The sequence below is a fragment of the Paroedura picta genome, chromosome 5 (assembly GCF_049243985.1).
Source record: "Paroedura picta isolate Pp20150507F chromosome 5, Ppicta_v3.0, whole genome shotgun sequence".
In the NCBI taxonomy this organism is placed as follows: Eukaryota; Metazoa; Chordata; class Lepidosauria; order Squamata; family Gekkonidae; genus Paroedura; species Paroedura picta.
This window is the reverse complement of record NC_135373.1, coordinates 82522463-82548349: the sequence shown is the minus strand read 5'-3', so window position 1 is coordinate 82548349 and position 25887 is coordinate 82522463. Positions and strand designations below refer to the sequence as shown.

Genomic DNA, 25887 nt, shown 5'->3' with positions numbered 1-25887 from the left:
TTCTTATTCTGCATTGCTCTTTAAATCATAGATAGATACCAATAGATTTTAGTAATAATAATACACAATACAGAAAGTGAACAACATATTTCAAACATCACAGGCCTCCGATTTTTGAGCTTTCATTTATTAAACTGAAACCCTACATTATAAACTCTCCAGAACAGAAGGAGCACAAATGTGGAATAGAATTTATTTAAATCTGCACTTTCCAACTGCAAATTACAATGACTAGTACACCTGAAAATGTTCTTCCATTTGCTTTCAATGGAACTATGTGGCTATGATCATTTTGTTGAACTACAATACAGAGTGCAATTTTCACAAAAGAAGAAACCTTGGACCCCCTGTGAAGTAAACATCAGGTGACAAGGATTTTCAGCTGTTTTGAAGATATGTACATTTATGAATGTTTAAGCACGCCTAGAGGTTACAGCTCCTCTTTGAAGTATCCCAGTTTTGCCAGTGACATCTCTTTCCTCAGCTGCATAACCTCCCAAAACATCTGATCCACTGCATAAAAGAAAGAAAAAGGACATTGCTAAAACCAAATCCATTTCATTAAAGGCTCCCTCTGTTGAATATGTTCTTTAGAATAACTGCAATATATTCCAGCCGTCTACTAGAAAATACTTGACCTTCCACCATTCTCCTTACCCTTGCCCCAAAATATTTAACACACTGAATTCCTGTCAGTCATGCATAGACACCCCAGAAAACATTGTTAGCATTTTAATATTAGGTCAAAATTGTGTGCCTGGAATAGGATTGTTAGCGATCCAATTCTATGGATGGCAAAAAAAAAACAACAACCCCAGAGGAATGGGGTGGGGTACCAGACACGATGTCACTTCTGGCTTAAACTAGAAGTGACAATTGTTACATGGGAGAAAGCATGATGCTCCAGGTTTTAACCACGTTATTTCGGGCAAATAATATAAGAATGTCATTTCTGTCAAGATTTTTGTAGAGAGATTACATTGGAGATCGTGGATAAGATCATGGATAACCATAAAGAAACACATTTAAAGAACTATTGGCAGCCTCAAAGGTAGCTTTGCCTCAAAGCCCAGGGCTAATGCATTTTGCATTAGGAGAGCATTCATCTCTCTGGCACCTGCCAATGCATTCACTGCCAGAAAAATAATGTCCTCCTAAGACTCATTATTCCTACTATTTAATGCAAGAAGGAGTAGGTACAGACTACTACAGCTATCGGGACCGTGACAGTAACCCTTTAGGGATGTGTTACCATTTTTCCATTGATAATTAAAAAAAATTAAGGTAGCCCCTTTTAAGACAAGAAAATAATTGGACTCAGAGCCATGGTACAGAGAGTAGAGTTTTCATTCATATATAGCTTGGGGGGGGGGGGGGGGGTTGGCTTCCCAGAAGGTACAGTCCAGAGATGGGGCTAATTTAAGCAGGAAAATTATATGTGGACATAATTAGCAATTCAGCCATGGCTCAACATGAATGCCTCTCCCCCTCAATTGTTTCAATTTGCTTGGCAGGAGATGCTAATGGATCTGCTTGGGGGTCTGCAGTGGCTCTCTATAGCCCTTGTCCTACAAGTTTATTTAGAGAGATTTCTTACCATTTGCAGATAGGCATTTAAAAAATTTAGAACCTTAGCACTGAGTCCCCTAGAAGGCCCATAGTCTATCTTCCTGTTCCTTTACTCACAGTCTCCCCAACAAACTAAGATGGTGGTGTCACAAGAAAGCACATGCACTTCCTATGTAGCACACACTGATATTCTATAAAAGTCTTTACACTCATTAACAGTTAGTAGTAAAATACTTCTATTTGCAGAAAACCTAGTAAACACTACTTAAGGTTCTGACTTGATTCGCTAAAGACAATTCCTTCTTGCCAGCAGTATGCTGCTTTTTTTGGGGGGGGGGGGTTCCAAATCAAGGTCAAAGTGAGACATGGCCTCAGAGGCTGTGAAACAGATGTCGGTGATTTGCACAGGACACAGTCTAAGATGTGTTCCCAATAAGAACCAAGGCAGTTGGGAAGTGATGGAATCATCTCAGTGGTCCCCAACCTTTTTATCACCGGGGACCACTTAACACCTTTTACTGAGGCCCGGTGGGGGGGTAGTTTACTCCTCTACTCTCAACCACTGCCCCAACACTCTCTGATTGCTATGTAATGTTTAAACATCCCTTCAAAATAAGATACAGACATGCCACAACAATGAACATAAGGAACATTTTATTTTCATGGAAATTTTAACTCATGATAATGACAAATCAATGGGAACCCTGAGCTTGTTTCTCTGCAACGAGATAGTCCCATCTGGGAGTGATGGGAGACAATGACACCCGAAGTGTGTTGTAAAGGACTGGGGGGGATGAAGTAAAGGGCCGGGGTGGGGGGAGAAGGTGTCCTTCGGGGCCCACCTCCAATTAGTCGAAGGACCACATGTGGTCCGCGGCCCACAGGTTGGGGATCACTAGTCTAATCTACCAAGAGAGGCAGTTTTGTCCTACAGTCATGAGGAACACAGTCATCATTTCAGTTGAACCACCCACAGATCCCTGCTTACCATCCTGCTGCTTCACAAGCCCCTGCTGAATATAACGAATGTATGTAAAAAAGTTACATACAGATGTGATCTACAAAAGAAAAGGACACATAGTATTTTAATTCAAACTCACTCGACACTATGTGTTATACGACTTTGTGAAGTATAAGCTCAGAATTCCTGCACAGGAAAGCTTATTACTTACCCTGTATCTACAAAAAGGAGACACATAGTAATAACTGCTCGAGTCTCCCAACTTGATTCTGTGCTTGCATGTTTTACTTTGACCACTAAGAGCACATTTCCTGTGTAAACAAAAACATTTCATAACGATTAGATCTACATAATTAAGAGACAGAATAACTAAACAGTAAGTCCTCTCGCACTCCTATTTGCAGCCACCATTGGCAATTCAAAACACAACAGTGCACATTTCCACACTAGCTCGCCTTTACATTTATCGATTCCAAGTCTTTAAAGTGCCTCAGGGAGCACCCCCTCCCACTGTATTTAATCTGTTACACATTCCCCTCATTTAATGTGCTTTGAGTAGGCTAAATGTATCCTTGGTGCTCAGGACAGTGATGCTCAGGACAGCTAACTCCTCAGAGGTGAAATATGCTCCAAGCTATATTCCTATCTCATGACCAATATTTAAGAGAGGCAGAAAGGACCAGGCTTCCCACTACCTTCAAGACAAGCACTGATTAATGTGAGTTATGTGCTGCATATATATAGCACAGAAAAATCAATGGTGCCCATTCACAAATGGCACTGCAAAAGTACAAACTTCACAGATGACATCTTCAAAAGCTGCCACAAATGTCAAACTGACCACTGAACCCTGACTTTTTTTTCTTAGTAAGACACTATAAATATTGCTGTCAAAACTACATCATCAGAATTTTAAAGGAAATCTTTTTTTTTAAGTACCCATGAACTTAAGAAACTACCTTATGGGCAAATCAAACCACTGATCCATCACCCTCGGTCTACTCCCTGACAGCTATTCATCCTTTTACTGGAGACAACATGGCAAGTTTGACACAAAGTCACTGGGAAGCAACCAGTCACTCGAAGCCGGTAAAGAGCTCTCCAACCCCTCATGTGCTGCTGTAGCCACTTTCTTACCCTTCCCTTTAAAGCCACTATGGAAGCTTCTCTCCTCTTTGTCTTTTATATGTTTCCTTCCTCCTCACCTTTGCTCTGGATAGGAAAAGGGCAGCACCAGCACCCTTTCCCATCTGCCTCTCCTCCTCCTCCTCCCCATAGGCACAGTCAGACCTTCACTCTAGACAGGAAAGGACATGCTACTACAACAGCTATTTGCCTTTTCCAAGGAAAACACAAATGCACATCTTTCTCCCCTCCCAGTAAAATCACACTTTTGTGTAGGAGCTGCATTTTACTTTGGGAAAACAGCAGAGGCAAGCACTGTAGACCAGCTCTGAAATGCTGTAATTGTGGCATGAACCAGCATTTTGCACTTGGCTCCCGGTTTCTTCCATTCAAACCTACTTTGGTCCTCCACATTCAACTGCAGAAGCTTTCACAAATCGAACAGGCTGCAGGCCAACTGGTTCAATGCTTAATGTGTTGTTTTCCACAGCCTCCAGAACAGCAGATGCCAACTGAAAGAGGTCCATGGCGAAATTAGCAATTTTGACACCACAGTTGCATATTATAAAGTCTTCTCAGGAACCTCCCCCCCCCCCTCCATAGAGCAAGCATAGGTAAGGACATAATTGGCTGAGAGATAAATCATACTCTCAGTCATAACCCAGCCTTTCTAACACACATCCCACAACAGAATTAGCTACACTTATATGCACAGTTATCTGCAACTTGATTCTAACGAGCCCTTCCTGGCAACTAACCCACCCCACCCTCTTTCTACCTGTATGTAAGGCTTGAGGAAGTCTGTTTCAAGGTATCTGAAAAAGTGTGCATGCACATGAAAGTTTGCACCCAGTATTAAACTGGGTGTAAGCCACTAGACTCAAACTTGGTTCTGCTGCTTCAGACTAACACAGCCACCACCTGTACTAATACTGTTTTAGTCACTTATAGCAAGTTAATATTAAATGTACTAACAGTAGCAAGGATAGTTTCTGCAAGACATTGGAAAAGTCAACTGTTCCCTAACAAAGCATAATAGTTATTGAAGGTGTGGGATGCTATGAGAATTATTAAGGTAACTAGACTAGATTTCAGTGAGTTAGAATTATCAAGGGTATAGATATAAATTGGTTACCTTTGGTTTAATATTCAGTGATAGAATAATTACAAATTGCATATTCAGTCTCTGAATGCCATGTAAAATGTTGGTATTATCAGAACATGGCATTGGGAGATTATGGGATTTGAATTTCTTATTTTACTCTTGTATTTGTTTGTGATAAATAATTAAGAATGAAATATTACAGTAACATCATGCCATGTCTTTTCCTTTCCCTTATATATATATATATATATTAATAATGAACTCTATTGCTCCAAAGCATGTCTTTACTTCAACGTTTCAGTTTTTAAACCTTTAATAATATTTAATCTTCTGATATAAAAACAATGTCTGAGATTCGATGTGATGTCTATAATGTGACCGGGGGGAGGGGGGGAGGCCGTTTCTCCTTCCTGGCATAGCTTCTGATGCTCTGAAATGTTGCTCCTGAGGGCCCAATCGAAGGGAAGTGCATGATGCAGGCAAACTGTTTCTGTTCATGTGTTTCTGGACTTTCTGCTAACACACACTGCTATCTGGGTCACTGTCCTTGATATTAAGATGGACGATTAAAAGATTAGAGTTCCTAATTCCTCCTTCAAATTACATCATCAATATAAGTAACAATGCAGGATTTCAAAACATTACCTCACTTTTTGAGAACGTTAAACATGGAAAGATATCTTCCCGGTATATTTTATCTAGGAAAGGGCACGTCCTGTCCATAGTGGGATCATCCTTCCAGGATCTGAATTCATTATACAAAGCTAAGTCAGCCTAACACAGAAACACAAAACCAAAAGAGTCAAGAGTTCATCAACCTTATAAGCAGCACTTGCTGCAAAACCGTATCTGCATTTTTAAACTTAAGCTTATTGGGCACAATTTAGACTAGTTCCCACTGATCAGTACATGTAGGGTTGCAAGCTCTGGGTTGGGAAATACAGCATAAGGGCTTTTATCTTCAAAGTACAACTAGAACAACACAAAATCTACATTTTTACATCTAGTGGCCAAAAGGCTGCCTGACCTACTTGCAAGAGCCATAACATGCAGAATAGGAGATAGCATTGTGAACGACACTTTCTACTGCCTGGGAACAGGGTGTGTGTTTGTACATGTGTGTGCGAGTCCATCTTTCTGTCTGTGCTGAGTGCCAGGAGAGAGGAAAGGGGGGAGGGAAAGCAGGAGGAGAGCCCAGTGGCTCCTGGGACTTCGGTTCACTTTGCTGAAGAACTATATTATGTAGCGAGGGGCTACATGACACCTCAATATTGTGTAATGCCATAGACTCACCCTCCAAAATAGCCATTGTCTCCAGGGTAACTGATCATGGTCAACTGAGATCAATAGTGGGAGATTTCCAGGTGCTACCTGAAGATTGGCTACTCTATGAACATATTTCATTCCCTCCTTAGTGAAATCAGAGTGACTTTGGCAGGATTGCACAATTGCAGCTTTCAGGATCTGAGATGTGAGGCAGCTATCCTTTCCCACCATACCTAGGCTTCCCAAAAATCACAAAGAACTTTGACATGGCTTACTTGCTAGCATTTTCCCTTCCCTAAAATTCTGACAGATTTAGCAGAAATCAATTTATATGTGTGTAGACATGAAAAAACTTTTTAAAACCTCTGCTCTTCTTTCTGGGCTTATGGGGCCACATACTGAATCGGCTAAGAATTTAAATTTTTGAAATTTGTAATTGGAACTAGTATTACACCCTTTTGTTCTTATGTCTGATCCAGTAAAAAACTCTTAAAGGGAAAATCATCCAAGGCGATGGCTTAATTAAACACCAAGTATTCAATATATACGACTTTGCTACATTTTTTCTAATCATTCTAATGAATTTAGAATTGTAACTAGAATATATTCTAACTTCAACTTAATTAGGCATTTATGCAGAAGAAATTATTGGCAAGGAACTTCATTAAACTTATGTGAAAACCATTCTTGTGAATCCAATAATTTTTGCTTGTACAAATTAAGCTGCCTTCCCCTGAAAGGGTTATTTCCCTATATTTCAAACAAGCAGCATGAAGTTTTCAGCCATGGAGATCAATTGTTTTGTTCATACAATAAAAACAGGTTTCATAGAAGAGCTGAACATTAGAGGAAGGGAAAATAGTAAGCATCGTCTTCTGCATATTTATATCACTGGCTGAATGCACATGTGCAGGACAGAAATTATAAAGGAGAACACAGAATTCATTGTTGCATGTTGAAAATATCCTCCATGTGATGAATAGTCATGGAGGAAACCTGTATGCATGAATCCAACCTTCAATGGATACCAGCTTCAGCTCTCAAGCAGCTGTCTGTTATTCGCAGAAGCTTCTTAATAGCACATGGGATCCAGTTATCACAATTTCTGTTAAAAAAAACGGCAGGGATGGTGCAGCCATATCCATGGATTCAGGATAATAAGACTCTCCACACAAATACATTCCAAGGGACAGTAGGGGTGCTTCACATGGAGCCTGGCCACAGCACAAGCATCTCTCTTCTAAAAGCTGCACTTTCTCCAAACCCTTCCCTCTTCTTCACTCAAGTGGGGGAGGGGGTTCTGAAGTCTTTAAAATTTTTATGTTTTTTGAGACGCACATAAGAATTCCCCAATGAGTTGTCTTTTCTGTAACTACAATGTATTCTGAAAGGGAGGGGTGTTAACAGATATTTCTGTGGGCTTTTGTTAAAAGTTGTTTCTAATCAGATTCCACTGCCAGTCCAAGTTACTGGTTGACCTGACCTTTGCTTTACATGTACAATTACACAACTGCATTAACAATCGGAAAGAACAAACATGATGCTATAACTATCTACTTCCTGCAGGTCTTTTAATGTCCTCTTACCATACATCATTCAGCCACCACAGTGCTCAAAATACCTCTTTGCAGTCTTTCACAATTGGCTGCACCAGGGTGAGGTCCTGACTATTGATACCCATGGCACTACTCGTACTCTTGTTCCTTGTGTGGCCTTTTTTGAAGGCTGCCTTTCCACCAGCATCAGGCGTTTTCGTTGGAGAGGTTGGGGAAGTGGACAGCACTAATGTTTTCAGTGCTGCTACTTCAGCTTGAAGGACATCAATCTAAACATTAAGAGAGACCACAGATTTACAGCCTATACAGAATAGATGAGAAGAGATACATCAGTTTTTACAGTAACTGATGGTTTGGGTTTAGGAAATTCATGGCATATTGCCCCAGAAGTTCCACAACAGGAACAAAGTATGGTACAGGTTCATGTCTGAGAGCAATGATCACGAAGCAGCTTGAATGTAGTCACAAGATTCACAGTCAAGAAACCAGAAGCAAGGTAATAATTCTGGGGAGCAACTCTGCAGCAATCCTAGTACCTATACAAGTTTGTACGTATAATCCAATCAAAGAGCTTTGGAATCAGTCGTATACGTGCCTGAACATGGTTATCTAACAAAATGTGCAGAATATCTGCAAGGTGATGTGAAAATGAAATTTCACTGTTAAACTCATTACAACATTTAGGGCTACCACAGAAAGGACACTGCATTGTATGGCATTGTACAAGTGCACAGGTAGCAAAAAAGGCTAATATTTGCCCCACATGAGTATAGGTCTTCAGATAAGCATCAGGCACTGTCCCATTTGTTGACACCTGAACTCAAGCAGTTTTTCCTGCTTTTTCAGATTTCAGCTTCTACATAAAACATGATGCTGCTAAAACACTAAGAGAACACAGTTTAGCAGGTGATTACAGAGGTATGCAATCATTCCACAGTTCTGACAACAGCAGGTAAGCCCTTGGAATTAGAGAAATCCCTCTTTATACAAAATGTCCCAAAGGTAGACCACCACCACCAACCTACCACCCTGTTGAGATTCTCAGCAATGGCAATTTTAGACTTTGAGCATGTGACTTCTTTCAGAAACTGGAGTTTCTTCCAGAAACTGTAATTTCAGTGCTAAAAGAGTAGAACAGTTGAATATGTCTCTGACATAGATTCAAATGGGTAGCCGTGCTGGTCTGAAGTAGCACAACAAAATCAGAGTCCAGTAGCACCTTTAAGACCAACAAAGATTTATTTGAAGAGTGCTTGCACTTGAAAGCTCACACCTTGAATAAATCTTTGTTGGTCTTAAAGGTGCTACTGGACTCTGATTTTGTTATATCTCTGACATATTCAACATAATGGAACTGGGCTACCAGTGAGAGATGAACCAGTATTAAAGCTCTCCAGGACAATCATGCTGCAGATAATCAGCTGATATATTCACTAGTCAGCAGAGGGGCTAGTGCATCTATGTAAAATGGGTCCCAACACCAACACGTACATTCAAATCTAAAACTACTGTACCAATAGGAGTTTCTAAATAGCCATGATTTTTTTTTTTAGACAATCCGCTTTGATTCCATATAGAATCATAGAGTTGGAAGGGGCCATACAGGCCATCTAGTCCAACCCCCTGCTCAACGCAGGATCAGCCCTAAGCATCCTAAAGCTTCCAAGAAAAGTGTGTATCCAACCTTTGCTTGAAGACTGCCAGTGAGAGGGAGCTCACCACCTCCTTAGGCAGCCTATTCCACTGCTGAACTACTCTGACTGTGAAAATTTTTTTCCTGATATCTAGCCTATATCATTGTACTTGAAGTTTAAACCCATTACTGCGTGTCCTCTCCTCTGCAGCCAACGGAAAGAGCATCCTGCCCTCCTCCAAGTGACAACCTTTCAAATACTTAAAGAGGGCTATCATGTCCCCTCTCAACCTCCTTTTCTCCAGGCTGAACATTCCCAAGTCCCTCAACCTATCTTCATAGGGCTTGGTCCCTTGGCCCCAGATCATCTTCGTCACTCTCCTCTGAACCCTTTCAATTTTATCTACGTCCTTCTTTAATATGGTACTGGAGCTGCCATGAAAATCCAGTTGAAACCAGGTGGGTTAAAATCAGTCCTCCAATACAAACTACACAGTGAAGCATACCAGATCAGCAGCTTTGTTTCAGATCAAATTGTGGAGGACAGCTACTTTATTAACTATGACATGAAAAAGTGTCAGTTACAGCTTGATGTCACAGATTCTGGCATCACTGAAGTTGGAAAGAAAATGAGACCCCAATGTTTTCTCATGCGCAATAACCATAATCACAGTTCCACAATGCTAAGACTCCCTCAAGGCCTGTTCCCTGTCCTTTATAGCGCTTGAAATCCCTCTTTGTTACTAATAGTGGATGAACTAAAGTCCACCATGGTATTTTCACTCTATAGGAGCTCCCCTAACTCCCAATTATAGGTGCTCATGAAAACCAACAAGCCTCATTCCTTTACAGGGGAATTGAAGCATTTCTGCTTAGTACTGGTAAAAGTGTATTATCAGGCAGCTCTTACCAAAGCTATGGCAAACACTGGGAAGATGGGCCAGAACAATAAACTCTATAGCCTTCTGTCCAACAGACTTTTCAATTTGTCTCTCATTGCCATAAAATCAAAAAGAAAGACTTATGTTTGAGGCATTATTCCCCTTCAAATATTCTCTAGCTGCAAACAATGCTGAATTGAGTCCATCACTTTCAACTTGCCGTTAAAGCAAGAGGGGTAGATTAAGCTCTGATGGTTAATGCCACAAGGAATAAGCATTCAGAATGAAATCCACAGGCTGCCCCAGAATGTTCAAGAGATATTCCTCTCCAGCACTGTGGATTTGGACATTGTTCAAATATCTGCAGAGGCTAGATATGGGAATCCAAAAGAATTTATAAAAGGCTAATATAAAGTGAGTTTTCCCAAAGTTAATATCAAGGAGAAATACTGTGTACATTTCCCTGGAAACCTGCTTTCACTTCTAATACACACACACATAGTTCTTTAACCTGCACAAGTGCCAAAAGGAGCTTGGGGGTTTGGGGGAGAGGCTCTTTCTGAAATTATAACCTAGAACATGCATATGAAACCCTCTGGGACCCAGCCCACAATACTCATGAGCAACTTCACCTTAAATCTTAATCAACCCAAACTCACTTTTCCTTGTGCTTCTTTCAACTGTTTCTCTGCTGTGGCCTGCTTTATGTTCGCTTCTCTCACCATTTTATGTGCTTCCTGTAAAATAAAGTGCTTACATTACATGATTTACACAAATATATATGCAGTTTGAAAAAACAGTATTCGATGGAAATAAAGTTATCCCTTTGTCTTAAAAATAATAATTGAGACGGAAACAAGATTTTGGAAATGCTTAGTCAGGGCTAGTGAGTGCTTGTCACATGACAGAACTCTCAAGGGTCTTATGAGGGGAGTTACCCAGAGGAAGGCATCATGCTGGAACTCTCCTACGGAGGTCTCATTCAGACAACACAGTCGCTTTGTGGCTTGGATCCCACAGAGGGAAGTAGTGTAGCTGACATTCTACATGGGAAACCATTGTTTGAAGAAGCAGGTCTCCAACAGGTTTGAGATCATTTCAATGACAACACAGTAACCTCTCTTCCCAGGAATGTGTGCATGCCAACAGGATCTGAAGACACCCCACCTAGGTACTGAGGCACTTCCTTTCTTACAAATGAAGATCTAAAATGAGCTACTTCCCAAACCTACATTTTGAAGGAGAAAACATCCAAATGCTATGCAGAAGAGCCTCCAAATTCTCTTAGAATGTATTCCAGCAAAGTCTTCAAACACACCTCAAACAGACTAGCTGTAAGTTCTTCCAATTCCTGTCCAAGTTGGTCACGCACTTTAGAAAGTCTTTCACATTCTTCATCTTTTAATTTCAGCTCCTGCAGAAAATTTAGATTTTATTCCAATAGTGCAAAATTTTTGGCATTTCCAACCTAGCAGAAGTCTGTGGGACAATACCCATTTCCAAATAGAAAGCCATTATAACTACAAGTGGTGCTTGGCTAATAGTTTCAACTTGATCACATGCTTTGAAGCAAATCAGAGAATGCAGCTAAGCATCTTGCTGCAGACATCCAGGCAAAGAGCCAATCCTCTCACAACTCCACCTGGACAAAAAGCACCAGCTGTTCCCGTCACAGACTGCAACAAATTCATAAAGTGGAACGGCAATCAATTGAAGTCAGCTATGCTGCTACTCCTAAGATGGCTCTGTAGACACCCCCCCCCCCCTTCTCATCTTAAGACTACACCTCTGTTGGGCTAGCTAGCACTAGACATTTCATCTAGCAGCCCAATCTTCTTAGGCAACCATGTTTTACACGCAGTCTCAGACAGGCTCCAGCGATAATGCCATTCCTTTCCATAACGCTTAGGCTACATATTGGGGGGGGGGGGGGGAGCACTGACACACGACATCCAAAAGAGGAGCTATGTATTATTATAAGTATAAAATGACACATAACAGAGGAAAGTGGGCTAGGGTAGCGAGAGGAGCAGTTCAAAATGACAGCTGAGTGGTGAGAAAGAAAAAGGACCACATGGAAGCTGCCATAAAGATCAGAACTGTCTACTCAGACTGATAATGGCTCACCAGGGTCTCAGGCAGAGGTTCTTACCCATCACCTGCTACCAGACCCTTTTAACTGACAGGCACATGGCTTGTTGCTGTCCAAGTAGCAGCTGCTCTGTCACAACACACACAAGACAGTATTCTGTTCAGATTCTTGTGTTACTCCCCAGCTTGAAGTCACAAGTTGACAGAGCCACCAAGTGGAACAAGCCACACTCACATATTTGAACTGCCAAGACAGACACAGCCATAACAATAGGCAGCACTAGGGGGCAGTGAATCTTTAGCAGACCAAGCCAAATGCAATTACAAGAGGAGGAAACTCACTCAACAGAAAGCAGAGTAACTACTCTAAGAGGGACAAAGACTTATGAGTAGCAACGGAGGCAACCTCATAACAAGCCATATGGCTGAGTGCTACTTTATCGCCTTCCTTCCAAGGACAGCAAAGAATCCATCTCAGCAGAACTGCAATGTGGTAACGTGTTTTGCTCACGAACCACACAGAGCAGAGTAGCGCAGGCCAAGATGTACACTTCGGGCTATAATCCCTAATCCACTTTCTCTGAAACAAGCCCATATACATCAACAGGGCTTCACCAGACTAAGCAGCTTGAAGCTTGTGACAAAAATAATCTTGATTTAACAGCAAAGCTGCCCTGGCAGAAAACATCAAATGAGAGGGCTGTTTGTTCTCTTCATCTATAACCTTAGGATTCCAGTGCCTGTGCTGTGTAACATTTTAACAATTGATTTTTACACACAAGAAGGAAATTAATACTGTTTTTTTTGTTTTTGTTTCTAAAGGTTCGCTCCCAACTACAGGTGTGAGAGCCAGCGTGGTGTAGTGGTTAAAGAGTGGCAGCTTCAGATCTGGAAAACTGGGTTTGATTCCCCACTCCTCTACATGCAGCCAGCTGGGTGACCTTGGACTAGTCAGTTTTCTTAGGGCTGTTCTCACAAAGCAGTTCGGTTAGAGCTCTCTCAGCACCACCTACCTCACAGGGTGCCTGTTGTGGAGAGAAGAAGAAAAGGGTGTTTCTAAGGTAGTAAAAAGTGGAGCATAAAAAACAGCTCTTCTCTTGCACTTTTTGTAAAATAACCTGAAAAAACTTGTGAAGTGACCAATCTATCATGTTTTTAAGTCCACCCCTTCTCCAGAAATCTTAGAACAAAGTTCTCATGGCCTCCAGCAAGGTAAATTAGGCTGCGAGAATGGGGCTGGCACAAGGTCACCCAACGAGATTAAAGGCTGATCTGAATTTGAACTGAATGGGACACAAACCCATTACATTGCCCACAGATGCAGCACTGCAATCAAGGAACACCCCACTTCAGATTATCAAAAGAATATTTGTCATTTTAGGAGGAACAGTAGCAGCAACAGGAAGACAAGGTGATGTTCATGAACATTATCAACAAACAGCACGGATTCTCAAACTCTGTGATCATACGTAAAATGCTTGTTTAAAATTACTATTTAAACAGTTAAAGAGGAACATTTACAGTGCTGTGGGTACTTTGTTTTCCTAAAGTACAGTTAAGCCTCAAGGCAGCCCAAATTGCAGGTGAAGGAAAGCTAGATGCTTGAACGCAATACACTGGGCAAACTAACAAGTATTTGCATTGTTTATTCTGCTTCTGCTATTCAAGAGGAGGGGATATACAGCAGTGGATGATCTTGTACCAATCTCTGGAAAAAAAATCTCATCCATATGCGTTTTACACCAACCAATCCCCACCTCCCTTGCTTTTGAGATTTCAGACACTGAACATGCACATTTCATTTTAGTCTACATTCACAGCCAATCTCTCTAGACATATAATAAGGGGCATTTTGGTTTTTCTAGTCAGATCCTTTGACCAATGCTACAAATTTATATTTGCACAGAACTGCACAGAAGGGCTTATACTATAAATACAAAAATGTGCAATATATATTGCTTCTTACCCTTTGAGCTTTAGCAAGTTCCTCCTTCAATCTTTCATAGCCCTTCTCTCTCACTTCCAATACAGATGGGCTCCGCAGGTGAGAAAGACTGTCCGTGCTGAGCCCCAGAGCATCTTCACTCCCTACTGAAAAATCTGTTACTGCTGCACCCCGCAAAAATTCTCTCTCTGCATTACTGCTTTCCTTCTTGGAACGATCATTTTTGGATGATCCAACCTGGGGCCCAGAGGTAGAACAAGGTACTGTTTCCGTGACATTGATGCTATGAGGGGGGGAAAGGAAGCATCTTAGCAATGTAACTTTCACAGCTGAGGCCTACTGCACATAAAGCAGACTTGAGGGAGGGGGTGTTATTAGGCTCAAACACACAGACTTTGTGAGTTAAATAAAAACATGTTCCATATCAACAGAAAGATAGTTTTGCACAACCAACCTGATACCTGATGTTTCTGCACAATTTAGGTGCCTGGGAGATGAATAAACAGGCTGTGTGGGCAGATCGGAAACGTTCAGAGCACTAGGCTGAATAGGTGCTGAGCATACAGCTGAGGGATGTAGCCGGTAAATAACTGTGGGTGAGGTAGTTTGTTCACAAGCCTTTGATTCATACACTCCCAGGAGATCTGGAGTGGTAGGGGAAGCAAGATTCACTTCATGAAAACCTTCCAAAGTGTCATTGGCCATAATAAAACATTCATCATATGGTACCCTAAAGAGAAAAGAAAAAATGAATTGCTGCATTAGGTATTTTAGGCATATCAAACAAGCATCAAATCTGCTCCTGAAAGGTCAATCCAGGAACATTAAATACAAGCTTACCGAGCGATACCCCCACAGATCCATTATGCTTTTGGGGACTTACCGTCTTACCTCAAACCACAGAACCATGACAGGTATTAAGTACAGGGACAGCTTGGGTTCCACACTGCCAGCTAAGGCTGGTTTTGTGAATCTATGGGACTGCCCCCATAGCCAGACCAATCGGGCCTTGCTCAACAATGATCAGACATTCCAAACTATGCCCGCATGCCACTTTTCCCTTTGCTTTTGCCTCGAGGGCTTCTTAGAATTCAAGCTGACCCCTTTCATTACCTTTGCCCCAACATCTGCTCTTTATATTGCTCCTTTCCCTCTCACGGCACCATACATGCATTCGTCAAGGGGCTCTGTTATGTCTAGAGATGCAAAACAGTCATTGCAAAGAAATACTTCATCATTATCTGAACAGTGTTCTTGATTCTCTAGTAATGGCATTTCAAAATTTGCCTCTTTTTCTTGTTCATTCTTGTTCAGCATCTCTATTCAATAAAGAACGACTCAGGTAATTAAAAAGCCTATCTCTCCCCCCCCCTTCCTTTTCACCCAGTGTGGTATAGTAGTTAAGAGCAGCAGATTCTAATTTGGAGAACTGAGGTTGATTCCCCACTCCTCCACATGAAGCCTGCAGGGTGGCCTTGGGCCAGTCACAGTTCTCTCAGAACCATCTCAGTCCCAACTACCTTACAAGGCACCTGTTGTGAGGAGATGTATGGAAGGCAATGGTAAGCTGTTTTTTTTCTCTCCTTGGGGTAAAACAAAGCAGGGTGTAAAAACCAACTCTTCTTCCATGTACATTCTTGTGTACGCACAGATTCAGAGCCAAATCGGATGTTATGAGGACAAGTTAACTGGGTGTGCAGTCACACATATATACTGAGAAACTGGTCTCAGAAAAGCATGAATCCTGGCTCATCTTTTGGTGTTGCAACAGCTAAAAGATGCTACTGGTAAGCCTCTTCACAGCTTTATGGCATTCTATCCTGGGAAAATCACTCATCTTGGAAGAGGGCTGTCCTTAAATCATGATTACACCCTTTTATTTTAGGTGTCATACATCTACATTGCTATCATTGCTGTGTCATGAACTCACAAGGCAGCCTTAGGTAATATATTTTCTCTCTGCTTCAGTCTCCTATCTGCAATATGGGCATATTAATGTATGGAGCTGTTTTGAACATCTGATTGTACTAAGCATCATCTAATCACATTAATTTATGAAAAGATTCTGTCACATCTCCCTAGAAAGACCAGCATCCCTCATGCCAGATTTTTCTCTTTGATGGAAGGAATATGACATTACATCAGGATCTCTGGCACAGCTAAGAGTCCAAACCAAAACTCAGTACATTTTACAGCACTGGCAGGCAACAATCTGCCAAACTGAAATACAACAGCAACAATGGAGACAGGGCTGGGCTGCACTTCTAACCCTTTCTTTTAGAGAGCAGAGCAGAACCCCTTCAAATGGCCAGGCCCCAGAGAGCTGGTTGCCACCTGATGCAACTCCCCTCTCTCCCTCCCATATCAAATACGTCTTGAGGCATTTTTCAGTAACACGGGCAGCTGCATTTAAACAAAGGACTAAAATATACATAACCAACACTAAAGAGGATCTAAGCAAATTAATATTTATATTAATGGTTTCAGAAACAGCACAAAAAGTCAACATCTCTCCATATTTTACAGATGTGCATTGTTCAGCTGCCCGCAAATCTAATAACGGGGGGGGGGGGGTAATAATTCTATAACCTCCATTAGAAATAAAATAATCCCAGTAATGGAGAAAGAGTTTCACTGCTGAGCAGCGAGCATCCTGCCCTGCTTGAAAGCAGCAGGCAGGCAGGCAGGCAGGCAGTCTTTTAAACACCATCCACTCTACTAATCGGTGATGCCATTTGGTTTTGCTACAACACTAATTTGTTAACGAAGACTGCAATATCCTTTTCTGCAAGGCAAAGAAATGATGAAGTGAATGTTACAAGATCTGTGGTTTTGGGCTTTTTCACATCCCATTCATGTCAGATGAAAACCTATTTTTGTGATACTTCCAATTACACCTTCAGCGTACAGCATTCAGTAAAACTTTCATATATAATGCAAAAAAGCTCACTTGAACTTCTTGTGACAAACTGGCACCATGCATGAATATCATTAGTACAGGGGAGAACACAGATAGTGGATGTAATTTTAATTTATTTTTAGCTGAATTTTTATCCCACAGACACACACACACAACAATTTATCCTCACAACAATTCAGTAGAGTAGGCTAGACAGACTAGCCCAAGGTTGCACAGCAGGCTTCAAGGCAAAGTAGAGATTTGTATCCCAGTTACATTGTGATCTCTAACTGCAGAGTTTTACAGGCTGGTTTTACATCTGTAGAAGTGAATGAAAGACAATTTAAGCAGTGTGCAAAAACAAAACAAAACAAAAGCACCATAAGAGAAGAAAAGCCATTCCTCAAAAACACTGAGGATTGTTTTGAGTGTTAGGAAGTTGTAGAAAACAAAACAAAGCACGATTTATGCTTTAATTCTATAAACAAAGTGTAAGTTAAGACATTTCAATCATTCATGGCTTGTTTACATGATCTTGTGCCCTAAGATAACCTCTTAGAGATGCCTCAGACTCAGGATTGTCAAAAGCAGCCAACTACCAAGTGTCTCTCTGAATATCAAACATTTTGGACTTGACTCTGGTTTCCTGCTATTACAGATATCTTCAGATAAGCAGAAATGATTGGAATACAAGACAACAATGACCAAGGATGACACTGGTGTGAAAGAAGATCCAATCTTATTTCCACGAAAAGGATATGTACCCATACCTATTCAAAATTGGGGAGAGGCCCAGTATGTAAGCCCATACTCATGCGTTGCTGCCTTTAACACCAAATTCGTATAGCTTGTAACAGAAACCAACTACAAACATTCTTCTATCTATTGTAGCTAATATGTCAATAGCTATTGTTCCATAGACATACAACATTAACTGTTCCACACCCTTCTCTAATGCACAGTGCCTTTTAAAAAAAATTTCTAATCTACCAATAATCATACTTTCCAATCCAATTTCATTCTAATGTCCTGCTCAGATTGCACCCCTAAAAATGCTTTTTAAAAAGCATACAATTAATGGGATAAAGTAACTTGGGTCTCTCAATTCACTTAAGCCAAAGCATTCAATTAAGGACTAGATATTTCATTTTTACACAGGGAGACTAATTGCCATGGACATGGGCTGTGTCTACCCAGCCCAGACTGCTAACACTAGAAGCGACACCCTAGGCATCTTTTTGTTATCTGGAGCTAGATTTTGTATTCCAAGTGACCCAGATTCCATGCATACAGTACAAAGTGTATGCCAACAATGAATAAACTAAGCAAAAAAACACAACACTTAGTGAACAAATATTTGCAAAATAACTTCACAGCATGGCAACGAAAAACAAGATCTCAGATCTGTTCTAAGAAAAAGAATGGTCTGATCACTTCTTAACATTGGGGTGGGGTGAGGGGAATCCATAAAGCCCTCTTTTATTTTAATATACATCCAAGAAACATTCTGGAGACTTGGCCAGAATCTATCAGATTTTTTCATCTCTGGTCCTTTTTTCCCCATCAGCACTCACAGACTCAGGTGGTAGTCATGTTGGTCTGATACAGCAGAATAGCATTTGAATTCATGTTTTATGGAACAAAGTTTGTTTCTTAAAACAGTGTCAGTTCCCCCCAAACCTAGCCTTTGAGGACATTAACCCACTGCAAATGATTATTCTAATGTATACTTTAAGCATTTCTATACAATTAGCATGCATGTTTCTTTATGGCTAGTGTATGAATTTCAACTTTCTAAGAAGAATGGAGGTGGGAATGAATTACCAGCAAACATGCACACGTTCAAAACCACCTAGAGCAGTGGTTCTTAACCTGGGGGTCGGGAGCCCTTTGGGGGTCGAATGACCATTTCACAGGAGTCGCAGCAGGACAAGCAACTTGATCAGGGGGGCACTATCTATACAACAGCCTTACAGAGTAGATAAAGATAGAGCATTTGTCTGTCTGGAGCAGTGGACAAGAGCGAGATCAGCATGGTGGGAAAAGAGGCAGAACTGAACTGAGAAACTGCCCGGAAAAAAAAACAATTTATATACAATCATGAACAATGGATCTTCACGCCATTGGTCAGTTTGGTTTCATTACTGTGAAAGAACACTGGCATAATTTTAAGGTTGGGGGTCACCACAACATGAAGAACTGTATTAAAGGGTTGCGGCATTAGGAAGGTTGAGAACCACTGACCTAGAGTTATGCCCATTAACTAATGATCTCTCAGACCTTGTTCAGTAGCTAACGCACATTTATGCAGATGGAACTTCTTTTCAAAAAGTATTCATACTCTGTGGAACTCTTTGTTTTCTCCAGGCCCCGACGTATGACTTGGAAGTATTTCTCTGCATAATTTCTGTAGCAGAACAATGCATACATAAGAGAAGCAGAAGCAATTTAAGGTTTCAACTGTTAAAACTTGGTACGGGATGTTGTTTTATAAGTCTCAAGAGTTTGCCTATCACCACCCCCACAGAGGCTGGCCCAGTAAAGGACTACTTCTTAGTAACATGAAAATCAATGTGAGGTATTTAGGAAAAGTTAGATCACTGTGCTACTGAAACTGTTGCCCTCAAAGAAATATTCTCTTAATATGCTAATATGCTTTAATCACTATAGTATCTTTGATAAAGAAACAAGACATAATTGCATCTTAAGATAAATTAAAGAGGCCTATTTTGATGTGAAAATGTTATGATTTATTTCCATTTCAAATAACCATTCTAGGTGGTTTAAGCAAAGTTTACATAAAATGCAAACACTTGGCTAGCTACAATACTTTCAATAAAATAGTATTGTTAGTATAGACATAACTTTTTAAACAGAGGCTAGATAGCCATCTGGCAGAGAGGCTGATTCTGTGAAGGCTCAAGGGGGTGGCAGGTTACAGTGGATGAGCGATAGAGATGTGAGTGTCCTGCATAGTGCAGGCGGTTGGACTAGATGACCCATGAGATCCCTTCCAACTCTATTATTCTATGATTCTGATTCTTGGCCTTCTGTATACCCCCCCCAAAATAAGACTTTCAAAAATTATGAACAATTCAATTAATATACATATGCTGGGAAATGTCTAATTTTCTACCCCGTGCCCTGACCTGATTAGTATTTAGATGGGAGGCCTCTGAGGATTGGATGGAGTTTCTCCAAGGAACACTAGAAGCCATGCCATGGACACAGGCAACTGCAAGCTACCTCTGAACATACCTTGCCTGGCTGCCAGACAATCCTCCGATCTCCTGGCTGCACTGCATATATAACATGATAAATAAATTAATAATTCTACTCCATCTTATATTCCTTTCCTCCAGATAATGTTTTAGAACTTATCCATGAAAGCTTTTACTAAAGCCAAACATTTCTTGCTTTGGCAAATGGAGAGAAAGTCACCACTATATTATTATTAGGGATAAAACTGAATACACATAACTACCTCCTACAGCAAAGTGCCTTAAGTCAGAGGCGGAATACATGCTTCCTGTGCCAAAAGACTCAGGTTCAAATCCCTGGCATCCCTAAATAAAGAAACTTTGGAGGGGTAGCAAATACAACAGAAGACAGAATCAGAATACAGGATAATCTGGATAGGCTTGAGAACTGGTCTAAACTGAATAAAATGAAATTCAATAGGGACAAATGTAAAGTTCTGCATTTAGGTAGGAAAACCCATATATACCAATACAGAATGGGGGAGACTTATCTTGGCAGGAGTATGTGCGGAAAGGATCCAGGAGTCTTAATAGACCACACATTGAACAGGAGTCAGCAGTGTGACTCGGTGGCTAAAAATGGGATTTGGGGCTTTATAAAATGGAGTATCATGTCCAGATCACGGGAGGTGATGGTACTGCTTTACTCTGCTCTGGTTCAGCCTCACTTGGAGTACTGTGCTCAGTTTTGGACACCCCAGTTGAAGAGGGATGTAGACAAACTGGAGTGTGTCCAGAAGAGGGCAACAAAGATGGTGAGGGGTTTGGAGACCAAGATGGATGAAAGGTTGGGGGAGCTTGGTCTGTTTAACCATATAAAGGAGGGAGCAGAGTTATTCTCTCTTGCCCCAGAGGGACGGACCAGATCCAATGGGATGAAATTAATTCAAAAGAAATTCTGTCTAAACATCTGGAAGAAGTTCCTAACATAGCTGTTTCTCAGTGGAACAGTCTTCCTCGGTAGGTTGTAGGTTCTCCATCTTTGGACATTTTTAAACAGAAGCTGGATAGCCATCTGACGGAGTGGCTGATTCTGTGAAGATTCAAGGGGGTGGCAGGTTACAGTGTCAGTGATAGGGTTGTGGGTGCCCTGCATGGTGCAGGGGGTTGGACTAGATGACCCAGGAGGACCCTTCCAACTATATGATTCTATGAGTTGACAAGGCAAGACCCTTGACAGAGATCTGCTCATCAGAGTACACAATGCTGAGCTAGAGGAACTCATGGTCTGATATGGTACACAGCAACTTATTAAGTTAAACAGCTTCTACTTATTTCTCCCCCCCACACACACACACACACTTTATTACAGGGACATTAAAATTAAAGTTGTGTAATTCCCCAGTATCTACTGTCCTTTTTAAATAAAATATGGGAATTCAAAGAACCTACTTGACCTGCCATTACAGCAACATCAATATAACAATGTTTAGAGTTCCTTTTTAAAAGACGATGCATGCAGCTATTATTATATCAATATAAGCATACACAAAAAAATGTAAAGGAGGATGTTGTAATGCCACCAATAAGAGCACCCTCCTTTGAAACTCCTCATTATTTAAGGAACATGTGGAAGAACATTAACTGACTCCACAACTATGAAAATGCGGATGGAGGACAGAGGTGCAGAAACTTGTGCCCAAACAGATTCGAATACTTGTGGATCAACTAGCAAGGCCATTAGGAGTCTGTTGAGCAGAGGATTTGAGAGGGAATGCAAATGGTGCAGTCAGCAAGCCAGGACCTAACACTGGCCACCTCTTGCACCAGACAAAGCTACGTAATCTGTCTGGGACACAGCTGTGCAATCTACTTACTTCTTCAATTAGAGTGTATTATTAGAATATACAAAAATATTAACAGCATTTTAAAAAAATAATTAGAAGCCACCTATTGAAGGATGCCAAGGTGCTTTCAGGTACATGGTTTTGTACTAGTAAAATGGTAATGCTGTGTTACGTTGGAAGAGTCTTCTGCAAGTGTTGCTCTTTTAGGGAAGATTTTAAGTATTCAGTATCTACTGAAAGTCAGACACACATTAGTTATTTATTAAAAGTGTAATGACTATGATTAAATTATTTATCTGCCTTTATTCTCAAGGTAATGTTAACCTAGCGTAACAGAACTCTGCCTCCCCTGAAAGGAAATAGGACAAAAGGATAGATGCGGTCATGTACAGAATACATAAAACATACATGAACTGTCAGAATACAATGATAAAGCAGCATGATTCTGCTTCTTTTTCAGGCTACCCCCCTCCCCAATTTCATGTATAATATATATCTATGGTAGTGAGTAACAACAAATAAGCATATCAGCAACCTTCCATTGATGCCAAAAATAAATCCTGCACAGAAGACTCTTTGAACATCTTTTCTATTACATTCTAGAATTAAACAACAATTCCCACAGGGAAGAGCTGGTGTGAAGATTTAGGAATGGAAAAGTTACAACGAAGCAAGCTGTGGACCCACCTTTTGGAAAACAACACAGCCCCGGCAGTATTTCACATAATTATTTCATTAAAAAATATGTCACAAGAAACATATTCTCTCTTTTTTGGGGGGAGGGGGGAGTTATAGTATTATTTTCTTAAATCTGTACCACTACAACAGGCAATGTTTTCCTAGCAGGTAAGTTTAACTTTAGGGACAAACTTTGACCCCCATTACAGTAATTCCACATTTAAGTACAGTCAGCTTTTTAGTAACCACCAACCACCACATATAATAATCTCAACTATTGCTTAAGAAACACAGAAAATAATAATTTCTCCAGCTGCTTCAGATTCTTAAATTAATATATTATGTACAGTTCTGAGTACACATAACACCCAAATCAAATAATCAAAACCTCAGCTAAGAATAAATTATGCTAATTACATTGCAATATTCAGTTTGTGTAATGTGTTTCACTTTCAACATTAAGCTTTTCAGGTAAGCATAGAAGAAGGCAAAGGGTGCTAGAAAGTAGCAGAGTAAGAAATGGAATGAATAAATAATACAAAAGACAAGGAATAACAACCACAAATGTAATTGGTGAAACAGTCAATTCTAAGAAACTATTGTTACTGTGGGATGTTAGCATTTGTTTACAGGCTTTAGGGATGAGTTTCTGTCAAACAAATTAGGCAGAGTAAAACCTCAAGGGATATAAATGCCTGCCTAATGGGGTGTGTACTAGCTCTGAAAAGTAGCTGTAGGTTTCTAGAAGGCTGGAGTAAGGTTCAGCAGATACTGGTGCCCAACGGGAAAATTACAGATGCTGATCTCCAGACTGGCATGGGGAGCGTCTAGCTAACCAAAACCCACAGGATGCAATTGTGCCATACATCACACATCATCAACTCATTTAGGCAGTACAATTTAGATCGTCTTAACCAACTAGTGCCATGGTGTTTTTGACCTCGCACTCATCAACACAGGGCACAGGCACCTACACGCACAACTGAACCGGGGGGGGGGGGGATTCATTCTGACAACAGGCAAGCAAGGTGACTCCAAGGTATGAACTACCCCATAAGGAAAAATAATGTAGGTCAAGGTATTTGTATTGCTTTGCTCTCTCAAAACGAGTGGAAGGGGGCTGCACGGGAGGGGAGCGGCAGAGGGGGGCGTTTTGTAAGTAGAGTCGGCGGTGAGTCTCTGGCCGTGCCGGGGAGACGACTCAGAGGAGAAGGCCCCGGGCCAGCCGCCCTCACTCCCTGGGAGCCGCGGGCATGAGGACGGGATGCCCCCGGTGGGCGCGAAGGGGCTCGGGGGGGGGGGAGGAGGGCTGCCCACAGCCACCGCTGGGATGCCGCGAGGAAACCGGCTCAGGGGTCGGGAGGCGAGGCTTACCTGCGCAGCCTACCGGATCCGCTCCCTGCCGGAGGAAGCACCCGCGACGGTGACGACGTCTCCCGACTCTACTCCTCCGGCAGAGCGGTCGCTACAGCCGGAGCAAGCGGCGGGGGCGGGGCGCAGCTGCGCATGCGTCCAGGCGATGTCGCCGTGGCGGCCTCTGCCCAGCCGGTCAAGGAGTCAGGCGAGAAGCCCGCGGGTAGCGCCAAGTGGAAGCTCCAGGCCTCCCCCTAGAGTCCGTATCCCGCAGCTGCACGGCCCCTGCCTGGCATCACGGCCGGGGAGCGGAGGGGAGAGCGAGGAACAGCAGAGGAGGGCTCATGGCAGAAACACGGGGACCATAGAAAATCGCATTCGTCCGATTGATTACAATCCCTTGGTAAAATAGATTCAGTTGCTCATATTGTATTGGAATGTCCTTTGTATTCTAATTTGAATGCCACTTTATTCCACGGCAGCTGCTGAATTTCAGTTATTTTAATCCAAACAGGGTGGTCCTCTTCCTACTCTCAGATCAGATCAAAATCCTAATATAATCTTGGATGTTGCAAAAAAAAATCCTTTTGTCTTTTGGGAAATAGAGATTATAATTGAAATTTCAGATTGTTATACTTTTATTGGAGAAAGGAAAGAATGCAGAAACGGGGGTGGGAACAACCAACTGCACTCATCCTGGCGACTGCTGAACTCTGGTGGTGGTTGCTGCTGCTTCAACATAGGCAAGTGTGGCTCGAATTGTTCAGGTTGCAAATTGTAGAATTTGCTTTAAATAAAAAAAAAAATCAGGCTTTAGGCAGCCTGCTTGTAATGGCTTCTGACAAAGGAGAAAGTAGTTCACTGGACCATAAGAATCAAATTCTAGATTTGTCCCAATGACACTTAAAGTGGCAGACATCATGTTAGATTCAACCTTAACATTTCGATGCTAAGGGTGATGTTTGGTGTTGGGTATCGAGCATAAAAGTTTATTTGAATCAGTGGCTAAAAAGGCAAATGGGATTTGGGGCTGTATCAAATGGAGTATCATGTCCAGATCACGGGATATGATGGTACCGCCTTACTCTGCTCTGGTTCGGCCTCACTTGGAGTACAGTGTTCAGTTTTGAGCACCCCAGTTGAAGAGGGATGTAGACAAACTGGAGCATGTCCAGAGGAGGGCAACAAAGATTGTGAGGGTTTTGGAGACCAAGACGTATGAAGAAAGTTGGGGGGAGCTTGGTCTGTTTAGCCTGGAAAGGAGATGACTGAGAGGGGATTTGATAACCTTCTTCAAGTATTTAAAAGGCTGCCATATAGAGGATGGAACAGAGTTGTTCTCTCTTGCCCTGGAGGTACAGACCAGAACTAATGGGATGAAATTAATTCAAAAGAAATTCCGTCTAAACATCCAGAAGAAGTTGCTGACAGTTAAAGCTGTTTTCTCAGTGGAACAGGCATCCTCGGGAGGTGGTGGGTTCTCCATCTTTGGAAATTTTTAAACAGAGGCTGATTCCGTGAAGTTTCAAGGGTGTGGTAGGTTACAGTGGATGAACAATAGGGTTATAAGTGTCCCTCATAGAACAGGGGGTGGACTAGATGACCCAGGATGTATCTTCCAACTCTATTATTCTATGAATCTTCAGTTGTATTGCTGACTTCTATCCATGTGGGCCAGTCACTCTGTCCCTCTGCTTACCCTGCCTTTATAGGACTGTTGTAAAGATAAAACACTGAAGGGTGAATTGCGCACACCAACCTGAGGTCTTAGTTCCATG

At 41.5% G+C, this 25887-nt stretch overlaps 1 protein-coding gene across 1 annotated transcript; it reads right to left on the bottom strand.

Annotated features, from left to right (window-relative positions):
- Positions 1-109: 109 nt before the first annotated feature.
- On the bottom strand, positions 110-24267 carry RAB3IP (RAB3A interacting protein). The gene is made up of 11 exons (XM_077338817.1): positions 24131-24267; positions 14587-14862; positions 14154-14415; positions 11415-11510; positions 10756-10833; positions 7648-7851; positions 5406-5534; positions 4055-4167; positions 2742-2841; positions 2558-2627; positions 110-513 (listed from the first exon to the last, which is right to left on the bottom strand). Exons 2-11 carry the CDS (start codon positions 14835-14837, stop codon positions 431-433), a joined length of 1386 nt encoding a protein of 461 aa, XP_077194932.1. The 5' UTR covers positions 14838-14862; positions 24131-24267; the 3' UTR covers positions 110-430.
- Positions 24268-25887: the final 1620 nt, after the last annotated feature.